The 27,445-nt window shown below is 49.2% G+C and overlaps 1 protein-coding gene across 23 annotated transcripts in view; it reads left to right on the plus strand.

The window, feature by feature from the left end:
• The window catches only part of ZMYND8 (zinc finger MYND-type containing 8), a 122,407-nt gene extending 99,276 nt beyond the window's left edge, over positions 1-23,131 (plus strand). For 11 of the 23 annotated variants that reach the window (XM_066234211.1, XM_066234217.1, XM_066234213.1 and 8 more), the window contains 7 exons: positions 610-1,020; positions 2,922-3,112; positions 6,714-6,794; positions 10,171-10,249; positions 12,364-12,603; positions 14,334-14,494; positions 21,413-23,131. In XM_066234211.1, coding sequence (XP_066090308.1) covers positions 610-1,020; positions 2,922-3,112; positions 6,714-6,794; positions 10,171-10,249; positions 12,364-12,603; positions 14,334-14,494; positions 21,413-21,637 — 1,388 coding nt within the window. In that variant the 3' untranslated portion in view covers positions 21,638-23,131. Of the gene's footprint in view, positions 1-609; positions 1,021-2,921; positions 3,113-6,713; positions 6,795-10,170; positions 10,250-12,363; positions 12,604-14,333; positions 14,495-15,539; positions 15,607-21,412 lie in introns of all 23 variants that reach the window. The other 12 variants (XM_066234220.1, XM_066234227.1, XM_066234210.1 and 9 more) reach the window with 3 other exon arrangements.
• The last annotated feature ends 4,314 nt before the right edge of the window (positions 23,132-27,445 follow it).

Consider the following 27,445-nt stretch of genomic DNA (forward strand, 5'->3'; position numbering starts at 1 on the left):
CTGACATAATGAATATTTTTATTTGAAGCAACCTACTTATAAAAAAAAATATTCAACCTGCTTTAGACTTAAACTTGACCACACAATAGGTAAACCAGTCTCGGCTGCAGAAGAGGTTCAGCGGGTGCTGTTGTGTCTGCAAGGCTAAGTGGTGGTCAGTGGGCTGGTCAATGGTGGTCAGGGGGCTGGTCAGTGGTGGTCAGTGGGCTGGTCGTTGGGAAGCTGTTCCGGTACCTGCTTTTTCTAGCCCAGGGGTTTCTCTTCATCTCTGGAGGAACTTGGTCTGGGCCTTGCCCAAAGCACTTAACTTTAGGAATCGACACTTGCAGTGATTCTGTTCACGGGAGCCAATGGGCAGCTTGAGGGCAGGCGCCGGGTCTGCTGGGTCTGGTTCCCCCAGGGGCCCTGGTGTGTGTCTCAGACGGGACCACGCCTCACAGAAGGAGCTGTGCTCTGAGGTAGATGGCAAATAAGGCGACTGTGTTCCTTGGGGCATCGTGGGCAGCAGGGTTTGCCGGGCGTTCCTGGCTTTAGGTTGTGTAGAGACCCCCCCGGCCAACCGGAATCAAACCCACGTTTTGTTTGTTTTTCTCCGCGCATGGGCTTCAGCCGTAGCTAAGGCTCCGCCGCTGTCCACGATGGCAGTCAGCCCGTCTCCCCCCGAAACACCGGTTCTTACCCGCTCGACCTCCCAAACTCCCACGGTTGGTGTCACGGTCACCACCAGCACCACGTCCACAGTCACGGCCCCGGCCGCCGCCACCGCCGCCGCCGCCGCCACCACCACCACCACCACGGGAAGCCCGGTGAAAAAGCAGAGGCCGCTTTTACCGAAGGAGACTGCCCCGGCCGTGCAGCGGGTCGTGTGGAACTCATCAAGTAAGTTTCAAACGTCCTCCCAAAAGTGGCACATGCAGAAGATGCAGCGGCAGCAGCAGCAGCAGCAGCAGCAGCAGAGCCAGCAGCCGCAGCCTCAGGCTTCCCAGGGGACGAGATATCAGACCAGACAGGCTGTGAAAGGTACCCGGCTCCCCTTCTGCGCTCGTGGCACCCGCCCCCTTTTTGCCACATCGGCAGGAGAAAACAAAACAAAACAAAACAACCATTGTTTTATTTTTTTTCAGTTCCTGTTTTGTTTCCCGGCCCTCCGCATCCCACTTGGCATTCTTTTTAAAAATTGTTTTGCAAGTTGATTTTTTTTTACTTTGATTTCACGGTTTCTTTTCCCCATTATACCGGCGATCTGTGTGTCTGTGCTCCTTAGAAAGGGGGCAAGATGTTGACGCAGAAGTTGATGGTCCCGATGGACTGCTTCTCCCTTTCTCAGCGGCCACTGTGAACCATGAACCTGTTTTTATGCATGTATGCATATATATTTATATATATGGATTCATAAAAATACTAGTTTTTATTTTCCTTTTTTTCTTTTTTAAAACATAAAAACGGTACCATTTTTTTCCCCCCACCCATCAGCATGTTTTGGAGGGCCGTCCATATCAGTACCCACAGCTCTACCTTACTCTCTCGGACTGCTGCGTAGTCTTCTAGTTTATTTAAAAAGCACTCCTGTTCCTTCCCTGTTGTCAGCAGTGCATACCTTTGTGTAAGTGTCCTGTGCACACCTGGGAACCTCTGGGCATTATTTTAGGGGGGGGAAAGTACAGTGAGAAGTTGGTATTGAAGGCCACCTGGATGATTAGGGATTAGCCACACCCACAGAGGAGCCAGCGTTGGGAGCCAGGTGTTGAAGTTGCAGAATCAGAATTTCTGGCCATGCAGGGGGAGCCCTATCTGGAGCCGAGGGAGGGGCGGGCAAAGCGCTCATCAGATGGGTCCCCATTTGCCCAGCTGTTGTGAGCACTGACATAGCTCTTACTCCATGGGGAACCTGCATCTAGACCCTTGAAAGTTTGGCTCCTTGACTGAAACTCGGGTGTAGTGAGTGCACCCTAGTGAGCAGGGCTCTGAAGAGGCGCATCAGGTCAGCAGGTTGAGAGGCAGCCAGATTCTTCTACATTGGAGCTCCCGGGGAAACCTTTGAAAGAGTGGGGAGTTGGGAAGACTGGAAGGTCGGACAGGCAAAGGTGGGGTACAGCTGGAATGATCTTGCTCTTTAAAGAGGTGGTGGGGCAGAACTGAACCCCCTAGGGTTTTGAGATTGGGGCGACCCGTCCCAGGCTTCTATCTTCATACCCCATCAGCTTACAAACCTCCCCAGAAGAATTTAGGCAAGAAGAGGCTCATTGAGGGGATGGCTCTCAATGTCTCCATTGTCTTGTGTCAAAGATCAACAAAGCTGGAAATGCGTTACAGTGGTTAGGATAGAATTGAACCGGTCATGTATTGCTTTTGCAATAGGGAGAAAGTCCATTGTGAAGTAGTCAACTTGGATTTGTACAGAAGTGACCGGATGTTTAAAGGGAGAATGAGCTAATTGCAAGGGGGGTGAGTAGGGACTCAACAGCCAGGGAAGTGAAAATGACAAAATGTGGGAGGCGAGGGTTGGTCTGTGTGAAACCCATCTGGGTTTACTAACTGATACCTATCAAAGTTAGGCTCCTACTTTCCCACCGAGGTCGGAAGACAGGTGCCTTATCTTCGGGTGTTGGCTGGAACAGTCAGTTATTTGGGTGGCCTTGAGCTTCCTCAGGCAGGCACTTTAAGGGGGGCTGGAGTCATCCTAGGGATCTTGCCTGGAGCTGTTAGAAGCCCTATTAGTGTTTGTTCAAGTCCTTATAGGCCAGGTGTGAGGGCTCAGAGGAGCCTGGCTGCAGTGGGGTTTAGGAGAGGCCTGCGTCACTTGGAGGTAGCAAAGCTCGCAGGGTGTACGCACATCGGGTGTCATTCCCTCGCCACAGCTTTGTGTTGGGACGGGCCCTTCCCGCAGCAGTGGGGTGACCAGGGGCCCTTTGTTTCCCTAGCTGTCCAGCAGAAGGAGATCACGCAGAGCCCGTCCACCTCCACCATCACCCTGGTGACCAGTACAACATCGTCGCCCCTGGTCACCAGCTCAGGGTCCACGAGCACCCTTGCGTCTTCAATCAACGCAGACCTTCCCATCGCCACCGCCTCAGCCGACGTCGCCGCAGACATCGCCAAGTACACTAGCAAAGTGAGTGTCCCCGGGGACCTGGTGGGATGTCAGGAACCAGGAGGGTCACGACCTCACAGTCACAGGTGTTTGGGCCTGTTTAGGAGGGAAGACCCTGTGTTTACTGAGGGTCTCCCAGACTGAATTCTTCTGTTTGGATCTGAAGTGTCACCTTGCACTGATTGGGTGGGACCAAGCTGTCTACTTGCAAATCAGGACACCGAGGCCATGATCTGGCAGTGGGTCTCCCTGAGCCAGTGTTCACAGCTCCTGCCGCCATTTTTCCTGTGACCTTCTGCCTCCCACTTCACTCCTGATAGCAGGATCTAGGCGGGAACTTTTTGATGGCAGTTTGTTGTTGTTGTTTTTGCGGTTCAGAGAATGAACACAGGGACATGTTTTTGGAGGTAGGGAACTTTCCTGTCTGAGGTGACCCCGAGTCAAAGACCCTGATTTGTGTATTTTGGCAGACGGGCGCTCTTTGTGAACATTGCGTTCTCAGCTGCATTTGGAAGAGTGAAAGTCAGCCCACCAACTCGTGATTTCCTTCAAATGGAATGTAACCATGGCATTAGAAATGGATTGGATTTCATCCATTTTTCTAAAGTTTTCATGTAAAACAGGTTTTTTTTTTAAATTTTTTTTATTCATTTTAGAGAGGAGAGGGAGAGACAGAGGCAGAGAGAGAGAAAGAGAGGAGAGACAGAGAGAGAGAGAAGGGGGGGAGGAGCTGGAAGCATCAACTCCCATATGTGCCTTGACCAGGCAAGCCCAGGGTTTTGAACTGGCGACCTCAGCATTTCCAGGTCGATGCTTTATCCACTGCGCCACCACAGGTCAGGCGTTTTTTTTTTCTACATCGATGTGGATGGTTGGGACGGGGTAGGGTCCCGTGTGGGATGACTGACCGCAGAGCTGCAGAAAGCAGCACGGTGTTTTTGCTGGCGGCGGGCGTCCCAGTGTGGCGGGCCGGAGATATCAACAGATAAACTGTGTTCATTCCCCCCACCCCCCATTTCGGGCTGAATTTGGGGTTACAGTTTTGGGGGTTGGCAGAATTTTCACAATGACATGTTCATGTGAATTTATTTTTATGTAGAAAAGCTACCAGGTGAACAGGTATTTCTCTAACATGAACACCTCCTCTGTGGCAGGTACTGAGCCACAGTCCGCACGTGGGTTTCTCATGTAATCCTTGTGCACACCCTCCGAGGGGGCCCTGTGGTCCTCGTTTTCCGCCCAGGGAAACTGAGGTGGTAAGAGGTGGTGGGGATAGACCGCGGGCATCAACTCTGAGGGCACTCTTTGTCCTGCGGTCAAGCTGGGGCACACAGGGTGGACCCGACGGCAGCCAGGCCAGGCCTGAGACCCGGTTTGTTCTTCTGTCCTGTCCTCTTTCTCCTGCGATGCGGGAGGGGTCAGCCAGCACGTGGGAGGGAGGAGAGACATTCATCCTGCAAACCCACTTGGTCATCAGCTATCTGTGCTCCTGCTCTGTGGACCTGAGCTGATGTCACACACTTGCTGATGCCTCCCTGAGTCAGAGAGTGACACAAACCGGAAAGGCAATGTTCTCATCCGAGGCATTAAAATAACAGACCACTACATCCACACAATGGACTGCAGTGGTCCCCTGTCTATGCAGGGGTTAGGTTCCAGAACCCCCCACGACAGGCGAAAATCCGCAAAGTAGCGACTTTATATTTATTTTATTATTTATATATATTTTTAGGCTTTATAAACCCTCCCCACACTTAGTTTGCCGCAAAAATAATTAAAATAATAAATATATAAAAATACCTATATACTGCAAAATCCCATAATACAGGTATAGCAAAAAATCCACTATACAAAATTAGATATATACAATTAAAAAATTCGCGATACAGCGAAACCGTGAAAAGTAAACCACGATATGGCAAGGGATGATTGATTGTATATTATTGGTCCATAGAAAGGAATGAAGTCCTGATACAGCCCTGAGAACAGACGAACCTTGAGAACAGTGTGCTGAGCCCAGGAAGCCCATCTCAGCAGACCACACGTCGTCTGACTCCATGTGTGTGGAATCTGCTGCTTAGGCTAATCCATGCAGATAGAAAGCAGATTAGTGACTGTCGGGAGCTGGGGGCTAATGGGGCCTTGGGGGTTGTGAAGGCTAAGGGGGGGGTGGAGTTTCTTTTTGGGGTAATAAAAAGGTGCTGAAATTGATGGTGGTGGTGGATGTAATCGAACTCAGAATATGCTAAGAGCCATTAAACTGCACACTGTAAATGGGTGAATTGTAGGAGGTAGCAGTGATATCTCAATGAAACTTTCGTTTTTTTTAAGGGGAAAAAAATTAAAAAACTACAATAATAAAACAAAATAATCCTTGCTTTGAGCCCACTGTGCTGGTCAAGTTGGGCCTCTCCAGTTGAGCCTGTGGCTATGGAAACTAGCTTTGTGGTTACGTCTAAACCAGCAGATCTCAAAGTGTGCGTCGGTGCACTGGTGCCCTCTAGATTTCCAGGTGCACCCTATGGTATTCCAGAGAAATATGTGCCTGTTGGGGACCAAAAAATCAACAGGGTTTTTGAAATTTAGACTTTTTGGGGACAGAGGTGTGGGGAATTGGCTATAAACTGACAGTCTGCCCAACCCCCCACCTCACTTGCCTGATTAGGTTGCAAAAGGCTGTTAAGCTGTGATGCTGGATTGTTTATACTACCCCCAATGTTCCCAGAAAAGACTGGAGGCAAGTTTCTTCTATCCTTTGTTTGGTGTAAAGTTAAGATGATATGTATGGTGGGGGTTTTCTGCACTCAACACAATTAAGAGTAAAAAGAAAGGAATTCTTCAATGTATTGACGAGGAAATGAGAGTCTGCCTTTCAAATATATGCCCAAACATTGAAGAAATTACTAGGACACATCAGGCTCATGTTTCTCATAAACACAAGAATGAAAAAACTTAACATACTTGCTCTGGGACTCCCGAATTTACTAAATCTTACTAAGAATGTATCTATATATAAAAAGATAACTTTTGTCAGTTTTTTATTTTTTAACCTCTCTTTTCTACGAATTCTAAAAAGCATAATTCAAAAAAAGTGTAACATAAAATGTTTTTTTAATATCAGAATAAACTTAATTTTGTCGTATTTATTTCATTTACCACAAAAGTACGCTTGGACTTTTCTTTTTTCTTTAATATTTGACTTAATTATTATAACATATTTCTCAGAAATTTGCATGTAGTGTGCCTACAATTATTTGTAGGATTTTAAATGTGCCCCAACTTCAAAAAGTTTGAGAACCACTGGTCTAAACTATGAGACAGCGAACTTGTGGGTGTTCCTTACTCTGGTTCATATCAGGGTTTCTCAGCCTCAGCACTAGTGACACTAGGAACTGGGTAGTTCTTTGTCGTGGGGGTCATTCTGTGCACAGAGATGTTTAGGGGCATCTTTGGCTTCTACCCACTAGATGCCAGTGGGTAGAAGCCACCCCCATCCCTCCCCAACTAGTCACGAGCCCCCAGGTGAGAACCGCCACTTTATACAGATAGCGTTTAGAAGTGTGTCGTCTAGGAAGGCCCTGGAGAAGTGGTCTCCTGAATTGTTTCTGTTTCTGTTTTTCAGATGATGGATGCAATAAAAGGAACGATGACTGAAATCTATAATGACCTTTCTAAAAACACTACCGGAAGCACAATCGCGGAGGTCAGAGATGACACATTAACTTGCTAAACTTGCTAGTTGCTGCGCGTGGGTTTTTTTTGTGTTTTTTTTTTTTTGTATCATATTTTTCTGAAGTTGGAAACGGGGAGGCAGTCAGGCAAACAAGACTCCCACATGCGCATGACCGGGATCCACCCGGCATGCCCACCAGGGGGCGATGCTCTGTTGCAACCAGAGCCATTCTAACGCCTGAGGCAGAGGCCACAGAGCCATCCCCAGCGCCCGGGCCATCTTTGCTCCAATGGAGCCTTGGCTGCGGGAGGGGAAGAGAAGGACAGAGAGGAAGGAGAGGGGGAGGGGTGGAGAAGCAGATAGGCGCTTCTCCTGTGTGCCCTGGCTGGGAATCGAACCCCGGACTCCTGCATGCCAGGCCGATGCTCTACCACTGAGCCAACCGGCCAGGGCCTGCTGCACGTGTTTTACCGGCTGCTGTAGGAATGCGCCATGAGGAGGCTTCTCCAGAAATCCCTCCAGGGTCCTGCTTTAGTCACCAGGCTTGTCAGCTGATGGTTTGTTGGGGAGGGTATTCCTTCATTGATCTGTTTATTTTTCATGAAACAGCCTGACCAGAGCCTGAGTTAACCCACTGGGGAAACTGGAAGCCTGGTCTTTTCACTCCATTTATAACGGGCTCCTTGATCTTCTGTAAGATGGGACTTTTTTGTACAAGTGATCCTTGTTGTTATCTAAGGACCTGTGCACTGAGCCTCCACAGTGTCTGTGGTCACCTAAGGAACTGAGTGGTGAAATGTTAAAATGTCCGCTTATAAAAATCGGCCTCCCTGAACGTTTAGGCTTAATTCACTGGGAGCCAGGTGCCAACAGGACACCAAGAGAAATCTCAGGTGGCAGGATTTCTTGAGGTCACTGAAAGTGAGGTTGGAGAAGTGTGGGAACCCCATGCAATGGCACTGACCGATGGGGGCTGGGCAGGGGTAGGCTGGCACTCAGGTGAAGAAGACAGAATCTTCAGGAAGGTGCCCCGAGAGGCCTTCAACAGAGAACAATGTGAATATAAAGGCCTGTGAGAGGCCCCACGAGAAATCCGTGAATCGCCTGGATATTTGCTAATATGACTGACTTTCTGATTATGCCGGGGACATCCAACAAGAGGGATAAGTGTTACTTTAGAAAAACCTTCTGACTTTAAAACAAAACACCCCATTTCATTTTTGTTTGTTAATTTTTAAAAAACATTGAATCACTTTTAATTTTTCAATTTTAATTGGCATACATTATTATAATAGTTTCAGGTGTCCACCCTGTGATCAGACATTACATAACTGACCATCCTGATAAATCTCACACCCACCTGACACCATACATAGTTATTAGACTATTATTGACTATATTTCCTGTGTTGTACTTGACATGCCCGTGACTATTTTAGAACTTCCGGTTTGTACTTTTCATTCCCTTCACGTTGACCATCCGTTCCCCTATCCCCCTTCCTGTCTGGCAACTGTCAAAATGTTTTCTATCTTGAGTATTTCTGTTCTGTTTATTTGTTTATTTTTAAATTCATTTATTGATTTTAGAGAGAGGGGAAGGAAGAGAGAGACACAAACATCAAACCTGTTTTTTTTTTTTCTGTGAAAAGCTCTTTCTTGCCTTTATTCATTTATTTATTTTTACAGGGACAGAGAGAGTCAGAGAGAGGGATAGATAGGGACAGACAGACAGGAATGGAGAGAGATGAGAAGCATCAATCATTAGTTTTTCGTTGCGCATTGTGACACCTTAGTAGTTCATTGATTGCTTTCTCATATGTGCCTTGACCGCGAGCCTTCAGCAGACCGAGTAACCCTTTGCTCGAGCCAGCGACCTTGGGTCCAAGCTGGTGAGCTTTTGCTCAAACCAGATGAGCCTGCACTCAAGCTGGCGACCTCGGGGTCTCGAACCTGGTTTCTCTGCATCCCAGTCTAACACTCTACCATTGCGCCACCGCCTGGTCAGGCCAACCTGTTCTTATATGTGCCCTGACCAGGGATTAAACTCACAACCTTGGTGTACTGGGATGATGCTCTAACCAACTGAGCTACTTAGCTAAGGCCATTTATTTTGTTTTTTAGATTCAATTATTGATACATATATATTTATTGCCCTTTTATTATTCATATTTTTCTTCTTAAAGAAGACCCTTTAATATTTTATATAATAATGATTTGGTGGTGATGAACTCCGTTAGATTTTTATTTTTGTCTGGGCATTTCTTTATATGTCCTTCTAGTCTAAATGATGATTTTGCTGGGTAGAGTCTTCTTGGTGGTAGGTCCTCACTTTTCATCACTGAATATTCCTTGCCACTTCCTTCTGTCTTGCAAAGTTTCTGTAGAGAAATCAGGCAACAATCTTATGAGAGCTCCCTTATTTCTCTTGCTGCTTTTAAGATTTGCCTTTTGTCTTTAACGTTTGGCCTTGTGTTTTTTGTTTGTTTGTTTGTTTTGTTTTGTATTTTTCTCAAGTGAGGAGGGGGAGGCAGACAGACTCCTGTGTGCACCTGACCGGGATCCACCCGGCATGCCCACCAGGGGGCGATGCTCTGCCCATCTGGGGCGCCGCTCTTTTGCAACCAGAGTCATTCTAGCGCCTGAGGCAGAGGCCATAGAGCCATCCTCAACGCCTGGGCCATCTTTGCTCCAATGGAGCCTTGGCTGTGGGAGGGGAAGAGAGAGACAGAGAGGAAGGAGAGGGGGAGGGGTGGAGAAGCAGATGGGCGCTTCTCCTTTGTGCTCTGGCTGAGAATTGAACCCTGGACTTCCACATGCTGGGCCTATGCTCTACCTCTGAGCCTACTGGTCAGGGTGGCATTTTAATTATGATGTATCTTGGTGTGGGCCTCTTTTGATTTGTTTAATTTGGGACTCTCTCACTTCCTGGAGTTTTTTTTTTTTTTTTTGGCCCCAGACTTCTCCCTCTGCCCCAAAATACCAATTGGGTTTGAGATATTAGACTTTGGAGTTTCAGGTGAATGACTGTAGACCCCACTTAAAATGTTAGGTAAGAGATAAAATAGTGCTACTTTTATTTAGTTTTAGATTTGTAGACCAAAGTCCTAATCAAACCTTTTACGTATCACTTGTTATGAAAATCTGGTCCTTGTTTTCATTTTAATTGGCTTCTCCTGGTGCCATTATTTCTTGGTAAAGATGGATTGCTTGTATTTAGTTTTCTGAAACAATTTTCTGTGAACGTGGGTTAATCCACTGGCCCGTCTCCCTGTGTCGTAGCCGGGTGCAAGTCGGCATAGGCCCAGGCTGCCTGCAGGGTTCACCCTGACAGCCAGTGAGTGTGCTCCGGGGCTCTGTGGGTGCGCGGCGCCCGGACTTGCCTCATAAGTCTTCCTCTTCCGCTACAGATTCGCAGGCTGCGGATCGAGATAGAGAAGCTGCAGTGGCTGCACCAGCAGGAGCTGTCCGAGATGAAACACAACCTGGGTGAGGCCCGGTGACCGTGTCTGTGCTGGGCAGGGTGTGGGATGTGGACGTCTTCGCACCTCGGGAGTCAGGCCCGGATGGGAGTTAGGTCAGATGTGGGCTAGGGGTTGTAGTGCTCCTGGTTGGACCACAGACTCCTGGAGAGTCCCACCTGCAGAAAGCAGGTATGAAAGCACTTCCTTTCCTCTCTGCAAACACCAACACTGGCAACAAAATAATAGCAGTGACGGTCCTGGCAGCTCCTGCTCATTATACTCTTAACTATGTGCCAGGAGTCGTTTCAAGTGCTTTTGCAGGAACTAGCCCATTTACTTCTTACAGAAACCCTTATGGTAAAGGGCTGTCCTATCCCAGTTTTCAGGAGAAACTTCACTGTGTTAAGGAAGTTGTTCAAAATCATATAGCTATGATTCAAGTCTAGACTTCTTCCTATTTTTAAATTAAATTAAGTGAAGTGGGGAGGCAGAGACAGACACCTGCCCCAACTGGGATTCACCCGGCAAGTCCACCAGGGGGCGATGCTCTGCCCATCTGGGGCATTGCTCCATTGCTTAGCAACTGAGCTCTTCTTAGTGCCTGAGGCGGAGGCCATGGAGCTATCCTTAGCGCCCTGGGTCAACTTACTCCAATAGAGCCATGGCTGCAGGAGGAGAAGGGGTGAAAGAGAAGGGGGAGAAGCAGATGGATACATATCCTGTGTGCCCTTACCAGGAATCAAACCTGGTACATCCATATGCCAGGCTGATGCTCTGCCACTGAGCCAACCAACAAGGGTCCAGACTTCTTCCTTTAATCATTGACTATTGAGTATCTTCACTAAGTCTTGACCTACTGCCTGTGCACTCCTCACTGTAGACAGCTTCTTTGTCGGTCCCTGGATTACACTGATTGGTGTTTCACCCACAGTTCTGTATAATATTAATAAAAGTTCCCCCTCCCCCAACGGTAGAGCAGACCCTCATATAATATCAGTCTCAAAGTCAGAATGCTGGAAATCATAGGCTACCTTTGTTGGGGAGGCGTGTCCAGGTGTGCCCATCTGCTCACTGGTGACATATGTTGAAATCACACCTTGCAAAACTCCAATCCTATATGCAGGAAGTTTATTTGGGTGTTGTTGCTACATGTTTTTCTAGCCAAATCAAACAATCTGTTTTTATGCAGAATCTCTCCATTTTTAAATAGTCACTGCACATTTGAGGGGGAATATATGTGTGGGCTGGCCGGAACTGGCCGTGGGTTGCCGGTTCCTGGTAAAAGGCGATTGTGAGTGACGGAAAAGTGTCTGGCCACAGGTGGTGTCTTCTTGACAAGCAGTTAATTTTTGTTACTGGTCTGTTTTGGAAGGCTCCATTTTTAATTTCAGGATGAGGATCTTCAGAAACTGAGGAACCATTTATATGAGTGTGCAGATCGCTCCCAGGTGGAGTGCAGATATAGATTTATTGTCTGAAGTAGGATTAGAGAAATCTCAGGTGACTCAGTTCACTGGTTGTCCTGTTAGCACAACGGTCAGCCACAGATGCCCTATCAGGTAGCTTTCACCATTGCCACTAGCCACACTGTAAAGGGAAAGCATGTCTGAGTTCTAGTCCCAGCTCTGCTCTGAATAGCTGTGTGCCTCAGTTTCCTCATCTGTGAAAAGGGCATTGTAGTAGTACTTACCTCATAGGATCGGTATCCAAAGGAAATGAGGTACTAGAGAGTGCTTAGAACAATGTCTGCGTATAATAGGTTCTGTGTAAGTTACTCGCTAGATGAAAAGGCTTGTAATATTGATAAAATTCAAAGCGAGTTTAATGACAAGTTGCTTTGAGGGTTTATTTGACGGCTTTGCCCCAGAACCCCTGTGGGGCTCTCGTTACTGCTGTGTCAGCATTGAGATGCACCCTGTTGCCGTCACAGATCATGGGCAGCTCCATGAGGTCAGTGCGATGAGTGCCCATTTTACAGATGAAGGCACTGGGCCTCAGGGCGGTGGCGGGAGGGGCGGTCACTCAGCCGCGGCATCTCCGAGCCGGGATTTGCATCTGATGTGGTCCGAACGGCCCTGCACCTGCACCCGGGTGCGGGGACAGGCGATGAAGCCGGTGTCCTCTCCCCTCCTCCGCCAGAGCTGACCATGGCGGAGATGCGGCAGAGCCTGGAGCAGGAGCGGGACCGGCTCATCGCCGAGGTGAAGAAGCAGCTGGAGCTGGAGAAGCAGCAGGCGGTGGACGAGACCAAGAAGAAGCAGTGGTGCGCCAACTGCAAGAAGGAGGCCATTTTCTACTGCTGCTGGAACACCAGCTACTGCGACTACCCCTGCCAGCAGGCCCACTGGCCCGAGCACATGAAGTCCTGCACCCAGTCAGGTACTCCCACCTGGCTGCTGCCATCCCGGCGGCAGCGGGCAGGCGTTCGGCTCCCCGAGGGGCCGCAGGGCCACAGAGGGGGCTGACCTGGCAGGGGCGGCTCGCCCGGCCCCCGGCCCTCGCACTCACATGCGCGCTGTGTCTCTTGCACACACAGAGCAGCGTGCGCATGGAGCAGAGGCTCGAGGTGCGGGTGTTCGGACCCGCTGGTTTCTTTGCATTGTTTGCCAGAGTGTGGGGCTTGTCACGACAGCCCAGGTGGTTCTGGTGCCCTGTGGGTGGCAGTGGTTCTTAGTGGGGTTTAGCGTCTGTGTCCCATCCCTCCAAGACATTGGCTCTGACTGTGGACATCTGTAGTGGTTACAGCAACAGAGGAGGAGCCACGGATATCTAGAAGGTGGAGACCAGGGGTGCAGCTAAACACCTCACAGTGCCCAGGGCAGTTGCCCACAGCGGAGAGTGAGCTGGCCCAACGTGTCAGTGGTACTGACATGGAGAAAACCTGTTTTCCAATAAGCATTCCCAGTTCTGACGTGAAGGGAAAAGTCTTGGTGTGGAACTAATCCAGTCTGGTAGTCTCTGCCGCCGAGCAAGCGGGGGGACTCCGCCAGGAGACCCTGTCCAGTTAGGGTTATTAATTTTAAGAATATTTTACAGCTCTCTTTTATTTATGGCAAATAGTAGCTTTATGTGCTTAGAATTAAAAGTCTTCATTTTAAAGAACATATGTAAACAGAAGATGAGTACTATGACAAGTTGGATGTCTATAGATTGGCAAACTTTTCAAAGGAAGTATCAGAGACTGAGTTTGAGAAGCTCTCTCTAAACCAGGGTGGGCAGACTCTGTGTGTGAAGGTCCGGAAGTAAATACCTGAGGATTCGTGGGCCACGTGGTCTGTGGAAATTGCTCAGCTCTGTTCTCGTAGGGCCAAAGCAGCCAGCCATAGACGCTTTGTTGCTTGGCAGGCGTGCCTGTGTCCCCATAAAGTTTTATTTACAAAAACAGGTGGCACCTGTGGACAGTTTGCCCACTTCTGCTCTATGCTGACCTTCCGTTATTTTTAAAAAGACAATTGTTAAGCCATACATTGCGGTGCCCTTTCACCTTCCTTAGTGGGGGATGTTTTCTTTGTAGCGATTTTACATCTCTTCCTACTGTGCAGTTACCTTCCCCTAAGTTCTGGAATGTGTCTGATCACCCTGTATGTGTTATTATGAGATGGCCAGACTGCCTTCTGCTTTCCCTTCTCTGTGGCATCATCATGGCCATCCTTCCGAAATTCCTCTCAAATGCCCCATTTTTTCTTTTTGTTGCAAGTTTCTGCTGTCTCTCGAGGCTTCGTGCCTCTGACCTCATGTTGCTTTTCAAGTGGATATCTCCGCCTTGCCTCAGAAGGAAGTGATTCCTCGGGGCTCAAATAGGTCTAAAGCTCGAGTTGATGAAGTTTGTAATTCCTCATGAGCGGTAGCTGGCCCCTGATTTCGGCCTTCATTCGTTCCACGAACGTGCTTTCATCTTCAGAATTATTTAGTAAAATGTGAATTACCATAAAAGTGAGCATGTTTTCAAACACAAGGTCTGGATTTCAGCTTCTGGAAAACTTGGAAGTCGGGCCCCCCTCGGCTGGGCCTCTGGTTGGGTCCGACTTTGCCAGGTGCATAGCTGTGATCCCTGCTCGTCCGGAAGCCACGGCACTAGGTTTACACACGGCTTCTCCCCCTCCTCCCAGCTACTGCCCCTCAGCAGGAAGCCGATACTGAGGTGAACAACGAAACACTAAACAAGTCATCCCAGGGGACCTCTTCCAGCTCGCAGGCCACCCCTCCAGAAACAGCTGGCGCCTCCAAAGAGAAGGAGACATCTGCTGAGAAAAGCAAGGACAGTGGCTCGGTGAGTATCCGCACGCCATTGGCCAGTGACACTGGTCCTGTGAACCAGGCAGAATCTCAGGATCTGTCCCCATGTTCTCGCCACCCCGGAAAGTTGCCTGCGGTAGTAGATTTATCTGTCTTCAAGGTGGGGCAGTCAGGCTGCAGGTGGGGATGAGTCTTGAGTAGGTCGCCTTTTTCACCCGTGGGCACGTGGGCAGGGGCGTAGGAATGTGGAGCCCAAGTTGACATTCGTGTGACTGGACAGCTGCTCCCCGGCGGTCGAGGTTTAGAACATCATTGTCTAGTAGAACCTTCTGTGATGATGGACGTGTTCTGTATCGGCTCTGCCCAGGATGGCAGCTGCTAAGCCTCATGTGACTGAGCACTTGAACTGTGGCTAGTGTGACCAAGGACGTGAGTTTTTAAGTGTATTTCATTTCCATGCATTTTAGTATTCGTCGTCACATGTGACTGGTGGCTGCCATATGGGACAGTGAAGGCTGCATCTCTTAGTTTCCTGGTGTCTGGAATATGTAATATGGATCATCTGTAAACATGATTTTAGGTGGCACATGGAGAATGCTTTACATTTTTAGTCATTACGCATTTATTTCAGTACATTTTAGGGAAAAAAAACCCATAAGTCATTACCCCATTAGTCAGAACCCTTTGATTTTATTCATAGCTTGCCTAGTTAGAGGTTAACGCGAACTAAAAGTGAATTAATGTAATTTTTGAAGTAATAGACTTCCTGTTTGGGCAAAACTCTGGAGGATCCGTAGGTCAGTGAGTGAAGCTGAGGAACCAGGGAATGTTCTGGAAGCTGAGGCTGCAGGGTTGAGAAAGGGGCCACCCCAGTGCTGTGCTCCAGCCTGTTCAGTCTGGAGACAGCATAGGCAGAGGGCCTCCCCAGCTGAGCTGGCCTCTCGGCCTGCACATGTCAGGCAGAGGGCACCAAGGTGCCTTGGGGGCAGAGATGAGCACCCCCACGGATCCCGGGGCTTCTCTGGGGACTGCATTGGCCCCAGTGCCTTGAGTCCATCTCTCTCTCTTTGTATTTCTAGACCCTCGACCTTTCTGGCTCCAGGGAGACGCCCTCCTCCATTCTCTTAGGCTCCAACCAAGGCTCTGGTACGTTGCCCCCTGGTGGGTAAATGGTGCTCTCATTCCACACGGGCAGAGGGGAAGCCATTTTCTTAGAGAGAACTTGAAGGATTAATAGCAGTGTTTTTCAAACTACCGTGGATCCTTAGGGATCCTTGGGGGTGCCCTGGGCGGGCCAGTGGGGGTGAGGGAGTGGCTGGGCGAGGCAGCTTGCAGACACCTCTCTAAAACTGATCAGCATTTACCTGTACAGTAAATCCCCACTTAACGTTGATAGGTTTTGCACCTTTAAGCAAAAATATCGTAACGAAATCAGGTTTACTATAGGCTAAGTATCTGGCATCTCATCAATGTAATCAAATGACATTGAACAAAATGATGTCTGAGAACCTTCTTTATATTTATTGGGGATCCATATAAAGCTTCATCTGGACAGAGGGATGTGTTGCCGACCTGGGGTGGGGTAGAAGATGTCCTTTTGGGTCGGCAGGTCTTTCGCCTGCAGGGAAATGACCACAGTAAATGGAACTGTGCGAAAGTTTATTCCTGAGGTCCCAACACCTGCATCTGGTAGATGAGGGCATTTGAGCCTTTAGGGGAGATGAAGGAAAACTTCAGGTGGTTGATCTTTCTGCGAAAACCTTTTCTCTTAGGCAATAAGTGACCTGGTAAGGCTGTATTGGGAGATTTTCTGAGACTAGATTTTGGTTTTTTCTCTTCTGTGAGATGTGAACTGTTCTCCTTGCTAGGGCAGAGGGTCTGTTTCTTACACCCTTCTGACCCTGTTTTGGGCCATTCCAGAAAGGTTCAAAGAAGGTGTCTTCATTGAGGACAACTCCGCTTAATTCAAGGTTCTTCAGTTCTTAAGATCCTTCTCTCACAATTTTTTGATAATTCAAAAAATTTTATTTCACTTTGCATAGTAAGTACATAGCGGGAGCGGCGTTGTTCATTGTTAGTGTGGCCGGAGGTGTTTCCGGAAGGGCTGGGGAGTGGGGTTCGGAAGAGGGAATGGCGTGAGTTGGTTTTAGGGGGAATATGAACTTGGCGTTGGATACTGTGGATCCTCTATTGAAAAAGTGACTCCCTTCTGGCTTCCTCTTCGATCCTGATTCAGTCTCTGAGAGCAGGTGGAGTTTGGTGCTAAGCTGTCTTTTGCATTTTTTTTTCTATTTTCTAGTATCTCTTTTTAACAAAGAGAAAGCAGACTTTAGACCCGAGCAGTATGCTACCCATTTAAAAAATTAAATACTACAATTTATTTTTCATTATGTTTATTTGTAGAATTATCTTCTGTGCATGGGCAAGTATTAATGATTTTCTGCTTTGGGTGGTGATATGAAAGCTTTTGTACATGTTAGTGTTTGTGCTGCCGAAGCGAGCACTTGTTTAAGTTTTAAAATGAGTGTAAAAGAGCGTCTTCCCAATATGACGTGGTTGTGGGTTCGATCCCCGGTCAGGGTACATACAAGAACCAACTCAATGAATGCATAAATTAAGTGGAACAACAGATCGATGTTTCTCTCCTCTCTCTCCCCCTTCCTCTTTCTCTAAGATCAATCAAGCAATAAAAATTAAAAAAATTATTTTAAAATAAAAACATGAACTCAAGTCATATGTTAGGAGGATTTTGGATGTGTCAGAATTGCACAGGTTAAGGTATGAGAAAGGCCACCTTTCCCTGTGTCAGCCAGGGGGCGCTGTGGAGGCCGTAGAGCAGCAACGTGGTGGGACCCACAGGGCATTGGGAAGAGGACGGGTGCCGCGGTGTGTGGGATCTGCGGGAATGGGCAGGACTGTAGGCGGAATGTGGTTGGGAGCTGCATCGTATTCCAGTTCGGAGGTGCATGAGGTGTCACCCAGTCTAGGGGTCAGCACACTGTGAAGGGTCACGCGGTAAATATTTAAAGTGTTGTGGGCCACATGGGCTGTGTCACAAATGCTCAGCTCTGGCACTGTGGGATGAAAGCAGATGCAGATAATATGTAAACAAGTGAGCACGGCCACGCTCCAGTGAAACTGCATTTGGAAAAACAGGCATGGGGCTGGATTTGGGCCCTTGTTGGCTGACTCTGAGTACACAGGTGTCCAGAGGTGGAAAGGGAGGTTCTGCGTCGTTTAATTTTAAAAGTGAGTTTGCAATAAAAACGTGAACTGAGTACCATGTAGGAGAGAGGCAGCAAGAAGCCCTGGCTGGTGCTGGTGATTTGGTGCCTGGTGGGTTGGGGAGGAACATGATCCCCAGGGGTCTGTGGACTGGATGCGGTAGCAGGAAGGGGAGGAGAGGGTGGGAAAGACCCCCCCCCCCTTCCCCGGTTCTACTTTAGAGTCCTGGGTGGTGCATGGCACTGGGCTTTTTGCAGAGGGTTGAGGTCCATAAGAGTTTGCAGAGTACCTCTGGGCCTGGTGCTTGGCTGGGGCTGGGGGTTTCGTGGTGAACAGGGTCCACGTTTCCCCTTTGAGTTCTTTGGACGTCTGACTTCTGCTAGCTCTTGCTGTTGGTGACAAGCAGGTGAAGTCTCGTGGAGGAAAGTGGGCTGTATAGAACCTGGGGATTCTGAGCTCTTTCAAGGCATCTGGAGGAGGGTAAGAGGAGGAGTCCAGTTGGAAGGGAGAGAGGTTTAGTCGGGGGTATGAGCTTCTAGCCGGGGTGGACATAGGCCTATTGCTTGTCTCTTAGATTTGATTGCTTGTCTCAAATGTCAAGGTTTGAATAAAGCATTACGTGCATCCAGTGAGAGGAAATAAAGTTGTACGGGGAAAATCAATACCTAGTCCCAGTCTCATAGCTGTGTGTGTGATGCGTCTAGTACTTAATCTCCTTTTTGGTGAATAATGTTCTTCCCTATACTTCTGTTTCTGGGTTTTATCTGTAGACATTGTTCGTGATTTCCAGCTTTAACAGGTGAGAGTTAGGGTCATTGACCTCTCCCACTTCGTTCCAGGCTTACTCATGGCACTATTTCACCTGCGCTGTGGGTTACCACGGTCAAATACAGCTCTTCTTCTTTGGTTCTGTCAGCTAGAAACCGGTCCCTCATCTTGGTGGCTCATCTCCTCCCTCGCCTGTCCTACCCCTGTCCTGTCTGACGGGCCACCCTCTCCGCTGTGACCTTCCTGCATCGAGGCCGAGTCTTCTTGCTGCAGATTGTTGGTCGGGTCTGAAGGCCGCAGCATGCCGACCGCGCTCCCTTCACTGCGCCCGTCCCATCTGCTGCAGTTAGTGTGCTGTGACCACATTCTGTTCCTGTATGGCCTTGCTTTTCCCTGCAGTGCCTCTTTCCCTTTGATCATACTTTCAATTAATTCCTAACGAACCCCGCACTGCTAGCAGTTATTTTATGGACACCCCTTTCATATCACTCATTTTTGACTCTTCAATTTCAGATGTTACTGGTTGGTGCCCCGAGAATCTGGCTCAGTCCATAGCTCCTCTGTAGCCCCTTCCTCAGCCGCCGTGCCCCCCCCCCCCTGCCGTAGAGTAGTTGTTATTGGCCCTAAGGAACCTGCGCTCCTTGGCGGTTGCCTCCCACCTTCTGTGGTTCTGGTGCCTCTGTTTCCCTGGGTGAGTCCGGCTGTTGGCTGAGTTAGTGGTTCTGAGGATCTATCTTGCTTTCAGAATTTTGAGAGTCTGTGGTTTACGGAGTTGCTTTTATGTTGTGTGTACCTTATTTCCACCTGCAAGGCCATGCCGGGTCCAGTGATCCCGTTTATGGTTTAACACGCATTTATATAAAAGCCTTCGTCTCCTGTGGGTGCATTAAGTTGGAGAGTGGGGACATGAATGAAGCGCCATCCTAAAAGCAGTAGCTTGTTGATGACCCAAAATAGCACTTGGGGTTGTGCGGGTTTGAGCTCCAATAGACCTCGAGGGTTCCGGTGCTGTCTCTTCAGTTGGCAACAACCTACCTCTGTCCCAACCACCACCGATCACCAGCCGCACCCCACCCACCCACCCACCCACCCAGCCCAGAAGTACGAGACCCTGTCTTTGGGGAGCTGCCGGCACACGGAAGGCCCGTCACACATGGGCTTCTCTGCAGGTGTATAGTATTTACTCTCTTCTGTTCTTTTGAATGACGGGTCTTGCTTCAGCTTGCGTTTCTTCTTAGCTGGGCCTCTGGTGGCCACTGAAACTGCCAGAGTGTGTGGTTAGGCTTCTTATAGGGACATCACAAAGGGTCCCAGATTTACCCTGCTGTGACTGGCCATACCAACCAGCGCCCTGTGTCCTGTCCAGGTGAGGAGCTAGCGAGGCCCTACAGATGCTAGAGCCCTGCTCCCATTTTTTCTCTGCTTTCACCAGAGCTGGGTGGGGTGCGGTGGGGATGAGTTGATGTGACTTGACTGCATTGTTGTAGGGTTTTTTCCTGTATGGTGATGACCAGCTACACCACTCCCCAAAGGCCTTCTGGAAGAATTAACGGTGTAGGCGTAACATAATCAGGCAGCACGCTAAGGTTCAGGATTATTAAGATAGAGCTGGCCCTTGAAAAGGACAGATTGGTAGTTATGTAATAGTCATGGGGATGTAAACTGTAGCATAGGAAACACATATTGATAATATTGTAATAACTGTGTATGGTGTTCGTTGGCTACTGGAAATGTCGGGGGGACACTCTGTAAAGTGTATGATTGTCCAACTACTGTGTTGTATACCTGAAACTAATATAAAATTATATTGAATGAAACTGATGGGAGGGGGGCTATGCTTTGACCCCAGCTCTGCAGAATACTGCCCCATGTTGGTCACTGACTCAAGTGACAATAAAGAGTTCCTCCTGCGTGACGTCACTTGGGAAGACCCTTAAATCATTGTCTTCGCTGTTATCTTCCAGAAACAGGGCTCATGACTAAACAGGTGATGAGAAATGTCACCCCCCCCCCCCCGCCCCCATGATGGTTTGATCCCTTCCTCACTCATTTTAGTCTGTCTCTGAACTTGACGGTGGACTTCTTTCAGTCAGCTATTATCACCCTACCTCAAGAAACTTAAAAAAAGTTCTGTCCCAGTCTGTCTGAACTTGGCAAGTGATCTGACATGTGAAGGGATCTTAGTGGTTTGCTGAGAGGTCTTTTGTCACTGACTCTCTGGTGAGCTGCAGGCCTGGACTGTTGGACAGGTTCCCAGGTACCATACTCGCCTGGCTCTTCAATGTCCTCATTTCTTAGCCACGATTTAGCTCCTGTGGTCCTGGCAGCTATCTTAGGTCCCACTCTGGTTCTGCATCCTTCGGTGACCCTCAGGCTTGGCCTATCGAGGGCCAGTGGGTCTGTGTTCCCAGCGGGTCTTGACCATTCTGGTCTACATTCCTCCTTGTTTATAATCTCGTTTGGGTGGGTTGGTATAAGCCTGTGTTTCGAGCGGCCTATAAATTGATTAAAGACACTTCATTCATATAAGTACGTAGATCAAATGCCAACTTTTTCCTACGTCCAAGGTGCTTTTTTCCTTTGTCCAAGGTGAATACAAGTACTTGGTGTCATTCATTCGTGTTGTAAGGATGCACAGTTCTGGACATCATCCCAGAAATGCCTTCCCGGGCAATTTTCTCACTAATCTTTATTCTCTGAGCATGACACCTTACTGTTTTTCCAACCAGCTGTTGTTAAGTCCTAAAAAAAAACCCGGAAGTTGTCCTGCCTTTGTACCCTGCAGACCCACACTCTCCAGGGAGCCGTTGGGGGCAGCACTTGGCCGTCAGGGTTGTGTGGGGTGGGAGGGGAATGTGTCTCCCCGGGTCGGAGGGGAAGGTCACGAGGCAGGGCAGCTCTGCTTCAGCGGAGGTGGGCAGGCGTGCTAACCCCTCTCTCTGTCCCTTTCCCTCCCCAGACCATTCCCGGAGTAGTAAGTCCGGCGGCTGGAGCGGCAGCGATGAGAAGCGAGGCTCGTCACGTTCTGAGCACAGCACCAGCACCAGCTCGAAGAGCCTCCTCTCGAAAGAGTCCCGGCTGGACACCTTCTGGGACTAGGGACAAGTTGCGACACAAGCCATCCGCCCCACGGAGGAAAAAGAAAACAGACCCCAGGAAAACGGGGAACGACAAAGAAACGTGAGGCGGGGGAGCCACCGCCTTCAGACTTGAGAATTCCAAACAGTCAGACCCGGCCTCCCCGCAGAGGGCTCCCACACTACACCACGCCCAGCATTAGCTTCCGACTGAGGACTGTCCCACCCACAGGGAACCGACGCTTTAGCTGTAAATAATGTACAATTTGTGGATGTTCCCGAACCTAGAGTACCTTCCCCTTTTTATATTTGTATTGACTCTAACTTATAAAAAAAAATAAAAAAGGAAAGCAATTAAAAAAAAAATAAAACACCCAACAACAAAAAGAATATTTTGCTGTTGGAGAAGGGATGGCCTGCCAGCCCATCTGTTACACGCGGTTTGGGGGACTGGGCCCAGGAATGTCTGTCGCACACAGGTCCTCCTCCTGGGCGCCCAGGGGAACACGAGCTGTTTTCTTTCGGATGTCTGGACACACAGTCTGAAGATCACGAGTTTTCCACACGGATTCTGTGCCGTCGCGGGCACATCACATCAAGCCACTGGCCCTTTTCAAATACGACGTTACTATTGGGTATCAAATGCAAGCTCTCCGGACCAGAAGGACACGTGGAGAAGCTAGTTTATTTTATGTGATCTAAATGATGACTCCACTACTCCTCCTAAAAGGGAAAAACCTAATGTCCTTGTTTACAAACGCGGAACAGTAACCAGCCCCACTCAGCTCAGCTGCCGAAGAGGAGAGCGCAGTAAGTTTCACGTCAGAGGGTCTGAAGTGGAGAGAAGTCTTTTCCTTGGCATCGTGGTTCCTTCAAACACACACAGCTCGGAGAGAGCGCGCCTGGGCTTCTCAGAAGCAAGGACGCAGGGGCAGGATGCACGCCGAGGACATTCGAGTCTGGGATGAAGCATGTCTGTAGTATTTATACGATGGAATTCTACGTTTTTATGTAAGCATGAAACCAAGGCAGTGAGAGAGAAGACCCCCCTGCCGTGCTGTCTGTTACACTACGTATGCTCTAGTTCCATTTTGTATGTTGTGTAAAACAAAGCATTGAACAAAGCAAAAAGGTGATGTATGTATATGAGAAAATTAATTGTACGATATCATTCCAGTACATCTTGTTGTACATTTTAGTCTCGTTTCCTTTCTCTTCATTGTCGATAAGAGGATGCGAAGTGTACAGTTTCCAGCTAGTCACACCCATATTAGAGAAGAAATAAAAAAGAGAGAAGTATTAGAAGAAAACAGGAGAGAAAGAACATTTGTGCATCGCAGTTGTCAAAAACAAACAAAAAAAATATAGCCTAGCTGGCCTTATTTGTGAAGCATAATTGCTTTTAGCATATGGAAGTATTTTTTCACATTTTCTTTGTATAAAATTTGTATTAAACTTAAATATCTTTTTTGATGATGGCGTTTCTTTGTGGCTGAGCCAGTGAACTCACACGGTATGCTCTTTTGGGTTCCTCCCCCCTCCCCCCACCCCAATTTTTTCAGATTCTTCACCTTTTTTTAAATTAAACTGTTTTGGAAAAATGACTTGGTCGTCCTGGAGTTTGCAGTTTTCCATTTGGTCGGGATGGCCATGTCAGGTTCTTACCACCGAACACAGGCCAGGCTGGGACAGGGCAAGAACAGCTCCACAGGGGGTGGGCGTGTTCTCAGGGAGGGCTCCCAGCCCAGTCCCTTGAGTGTTTTTGGCAGAGACGTGAAGAGAAATCCTGGGTGAGTCTCAGAAAAACAGTGGGAAGGGAGTTACCTTTGTCCGGCCTGGACGGAGGCCTGAGCTCATAGCTGAGTGGGCAGTACATGACTTTAGCACTGCCCAGGCCCACCTGGTCATTTAATTTTCATGTGTCACAATATTTTGATTCCCCCCCCCCCCCAACCATTTAAAAATACAAACATTTTTCAGCTCACAGGCCGTATGAAAGCAGGGAATGGGCAGCCTTTGGCCATTTGCTGGCCAGTTGCCATAAAAGGAACGAAGTCGGGATTGAAAAGTAAATTTTTTTCTATTACAGTTGAGAGGTACCATTATACTGGTTTTTCAGGTGTAAAGCACAGTGCTTAGACCTAAACTCGGTGATCACCCTGATAGGTCTAGTACAAGGTGGGGATGCTCTAGAGCCACCACGGGGTGAAGGAGTACTTTATAAAGCTCTCTTTCTTACGAGACCTGAATGAAGAGCCAGCTTTGGGAACCAAGTGGGTGAGCATCCCAGACAGAGCGCCAAGTGCAAATGACCTGGGGCACATATGAACTTAACATGCTTGGCGAACAGCAAAGAGGCCGGTGTGGCTTAGTGTCAGCGAGGCAGGGAGGGCGCTGGTTCTGAGTCTGGTTCTTGGTTTCCTGCAGTGGGCCGTGATCTCCTCCCTGGCCCTTGGGCTCATGAGTCAAACCAAAAAGGGCTGTTTGCCACTGCTGCGACCTCCCACTGGCTCTTGTAGGCCCAGTAAGTGACTATAGCTCGTGATTCTAACTGGATTCCTACTTAACTGCTCTTTCTGGTAGATGGGGTATTCTTTGTCATTTTGAAGTTAAACATTTAGTTTTATTGGGCGTGGTGTGTACCTCCTTGATATCTCATTTTATCCTGAAGACCATGGAGTAGGGGGCACAGCCCCATTTTAGGGGAAGAGGCCGAGGCTGTGAGAAGGAGGGCACTGTCACTCCGCTGTGGGCTTTCAGCTCCGGCAAGCCAGGCCCTTGCTTGTCTGGGCCCTTGCACCTGCTGTTCCCTGGGCCCGACACACCCTTCCGTGTCTGGCACCTTATTCTCCAGGTTGTCTTTCAGATGCCACCTCTGTAGCCACTCCCTACCGCCAGCCCCGTTATCCTGTGTCTCAGCCTCATCTCTGAGCCAAGTTTTCTGTCAGTTCACTACTGTGTCCGCTGACCTCCCACCCCAGTTGGGTCCTTCCATCTCCAGCTGCGTTTCCCACAGAAGAAAGGACACTGAAGAAGAAGTGGCTTATCACTGGTAGAGAAATGGTGCGTTTCACTCACTATTTATTTCACTAGGCAATACAGTTATGTCCCTCAAAGGTGAGAAGGCTGAGAGGGCTCCATGTTGAGTTTCTCCCAGCCACCCGTGTCCCCTTCCTGCGTGTCCCTCAGAGTCTGCATTTACAAACCCACACAGGACATTTTCTCCCTCACTGTGCATAAGTGGCAGCATTTGATATACACTCTAATGTCCTCCTTTCTATGTAACCCAGAGTCTGGGCCCTTCTTCATTGTTGGTACTGGTCCACTGTGACCCTGGAGTGTGGAAGAGGACCGTCCCAGTCTCCAGCTGATTGGTGTGCAGATTGTCGCACTGGCGGAGCAAACAGACCCGTGCTGGAGTGAACCCTGAGCTGGGAGGGGGGCCTGTGGGACTCATCCCAGGCGGCAGCACGAGAGGGTCAATGAGTGGACAGATACATGGGGAAGGGCCTGGATGATCCAGACAGGGCTGCGGGGCCCTCTTCCCTTGTTCCTTTCTCTTAGGAATGGCCAGGTAGGTGACAGGACCAGTCCTGTCTAGACCAGTCCAGGCTGGTCTACAGGTGACCTTGAATGCAATCAGGCACTTCGCCACTTGGTGGCCCCTGTGCAGAACTGCAGCCCCAGAGACGACGCTGGACCAGGGAGAAGGTGGACCAGAGTTGTTCATTCAGGCGTCATACTGAGTACTTACTCTATGAGTCAAGCGCTGGAGACACATCACCGAACAAAACAGGCGTGGCCTTTGTCCTTGCCTATGTGACATTCTTATTGAGAAGCAGTCAAATGTGCATATAATACAATCTAGGTGGGACAGACGGGCTGACGGTAAGTAAGCAGGGTAAGGAGGGAGGTAGTGTGATTACAGACAGCCTCTCTCAGAAGCAGCCCTGTGAGTAGAACCCTGAAGGGTGGGGGGACCACGATGCCTAGGGCAGCGAGTCTGAACTCGGCTGAATGAACATTAGCAGCACCCGGGGAAGACATAAACCAATAAGGCCCAGCTGCCACCCCCTGCCCTGAATAATTACAATCATCTCTCTGGGGCTTGGGCATCTGTCTTTTGTAAAGCTCCTCAGGTGGTCCTAATGGGCAGGCAGCCCTGAGAGCTACTAATCTGGTTGAAAGAGCGTCCCAGGTAGAAGGAAGAGCGAATGTAAGAGGCGCGAGGCGGGGCACCTGGCTCCTGCGGGGAACAGAAGGCAGGCCAACGAGGCTTTGGGATCGGGGTGCGGCTCGTGAGCTCAGAGAGGTAGAGAGGTTTGGGTTGAGGTGGGAGGTGGGATGGATGTATCTGATTGGCTGAGCTTAAGTACCTGGGTGTTGATTGGCTGACACTGGATACCCTCTGGGTCTATCTGATTGGTTGAGTGTAGGTCACATGATTACATTCTCACTGCAAGGGAGGCTGTAAATGTGAGATTCTGCCCATTTCTGGTACAGATGCCTAAGGTGGGAAATTGTCCAAGAAAAAGGACTTGGGTTGACCAAAACGTTGATAGCACCCACCACCGAACTGTCCAAAGTTCCTCAGTCAGGTCAGTTGTAGAGAGCAGAATTCGCCCAGCCGGTTAGAGCAGAAGGGTTTGATATACCCTCTGGTGTGTAATCTGTAGTGTGTCAATTCCGCTAGGCTGCAATGACATTTCCCAGAATCCCTTTCCTTGATTGGTTCTGAGTTAGAATTGACCAAAAGAGCCACTTGTAGGAGAGTTTTGAATGTGGAAAGAAAGCAGCAGCCTCTTCTCTTGCAAGGTCACTGTGGCCAGACATGTTGACAGACAGCGGTGGACCTGCTGCAGGCTCCACCTGGCCCTGCGTCCAGGTCTTCCTGACTTCATGGATATCAGCGCCTGGCCCACCCTTGCACGCTTGGCTGCAGAGGCAATGGTCCCCCATCCATTTTTCTTCAAGTCCTCTCTGCAGACTCACTTGGGTGGCTGGACGTGCCTCATAGCTTCTCAGATTGCCTGGTTGGTGACGCCTGATGCCCCTTTTCAGATTTTCACTTCCCCAGTTCTTCCCACCACTGTATAAGGTCCAGTTCCCTTCATAAAGCACTAAGCCCAAATTCCTGGGCCAGATCTGGCCGCTTCCCTGATTGGATCTGAATAGCACGTTATGAGTATTTAGACTTTTAGAGTCACAAGGAGCCACACTGCAGGACTGAGCCACCCGTGGTGGATGGGGTCAGGGGTGGGGTGGTGCTGCTCCCGCAAGGATCATGAGGATCACGGTGCCTTGCTGCTGACTCCAGGAGCAGACGCATCAGCTTCTGGGTCCTGCCCCACACCAGCTCTGCTCTGGTCAGCACCCGCAGGCTGCATGCCCTGTGTGCAACCACCTCTCTCCTCACTTAACTCAGTGCCCGATGCCATCCCTGTGAGCGCAGCTGACTGGTGGGCCCTTACGTGCTCCAGATCCCAGCTGCAAGGCAGCCAGGTGAACAGTTTTCAGCTTTCCAGCGTCCTCAATTCAGGAAGGTGCAGCAGAAGGAGAAGGGATGCTTGGACGTTGAACAAGCCAGTTCTCACAGAGATGTATCGGGGGATTAAACCCTTGACTTGGCCATCTGGCCCAGGGCCCTATAGGCCCAGGGCTTTCTTTTCAGAACATGGTATTAATGGGGAACCCTTGTTTCCCTGGCCCAGCAGATAGTCCAAGGCCAGGCCAGCTGGGCACTAGGCAGCTTGTTAAAGACAATTGAGTACTGACCTTGGCTCACCTTGATAAACTGAAGGAGAAGAAGGGAACTTCATTTACATAGCATTCCAGGCAATTTACATACATTGCATTGTAATAACCTGCAGCTGAGGGCATCAGACCCAGGGAGACTGATCAAGTTGCCTGAGGTC

The sequence above is a fragment of the Saccopteryx bilineata genome, chromosome 6 (assembly GCF_036850765.1).
Source record: "Saccopteryx bilineata isolate mSacBil1 chromosome 6, mSacBil1_pri_phased_curated, whole genome shotgun sequence".
In the NCBI taxonomy this organism is placed as follows: domain Eukaryota; kingdom Metazoa; phylum Chordata; class Mammalia; order Chiroptera; family Emballonuridae; genus Saccopteryx; species Saccopteryx bilineata.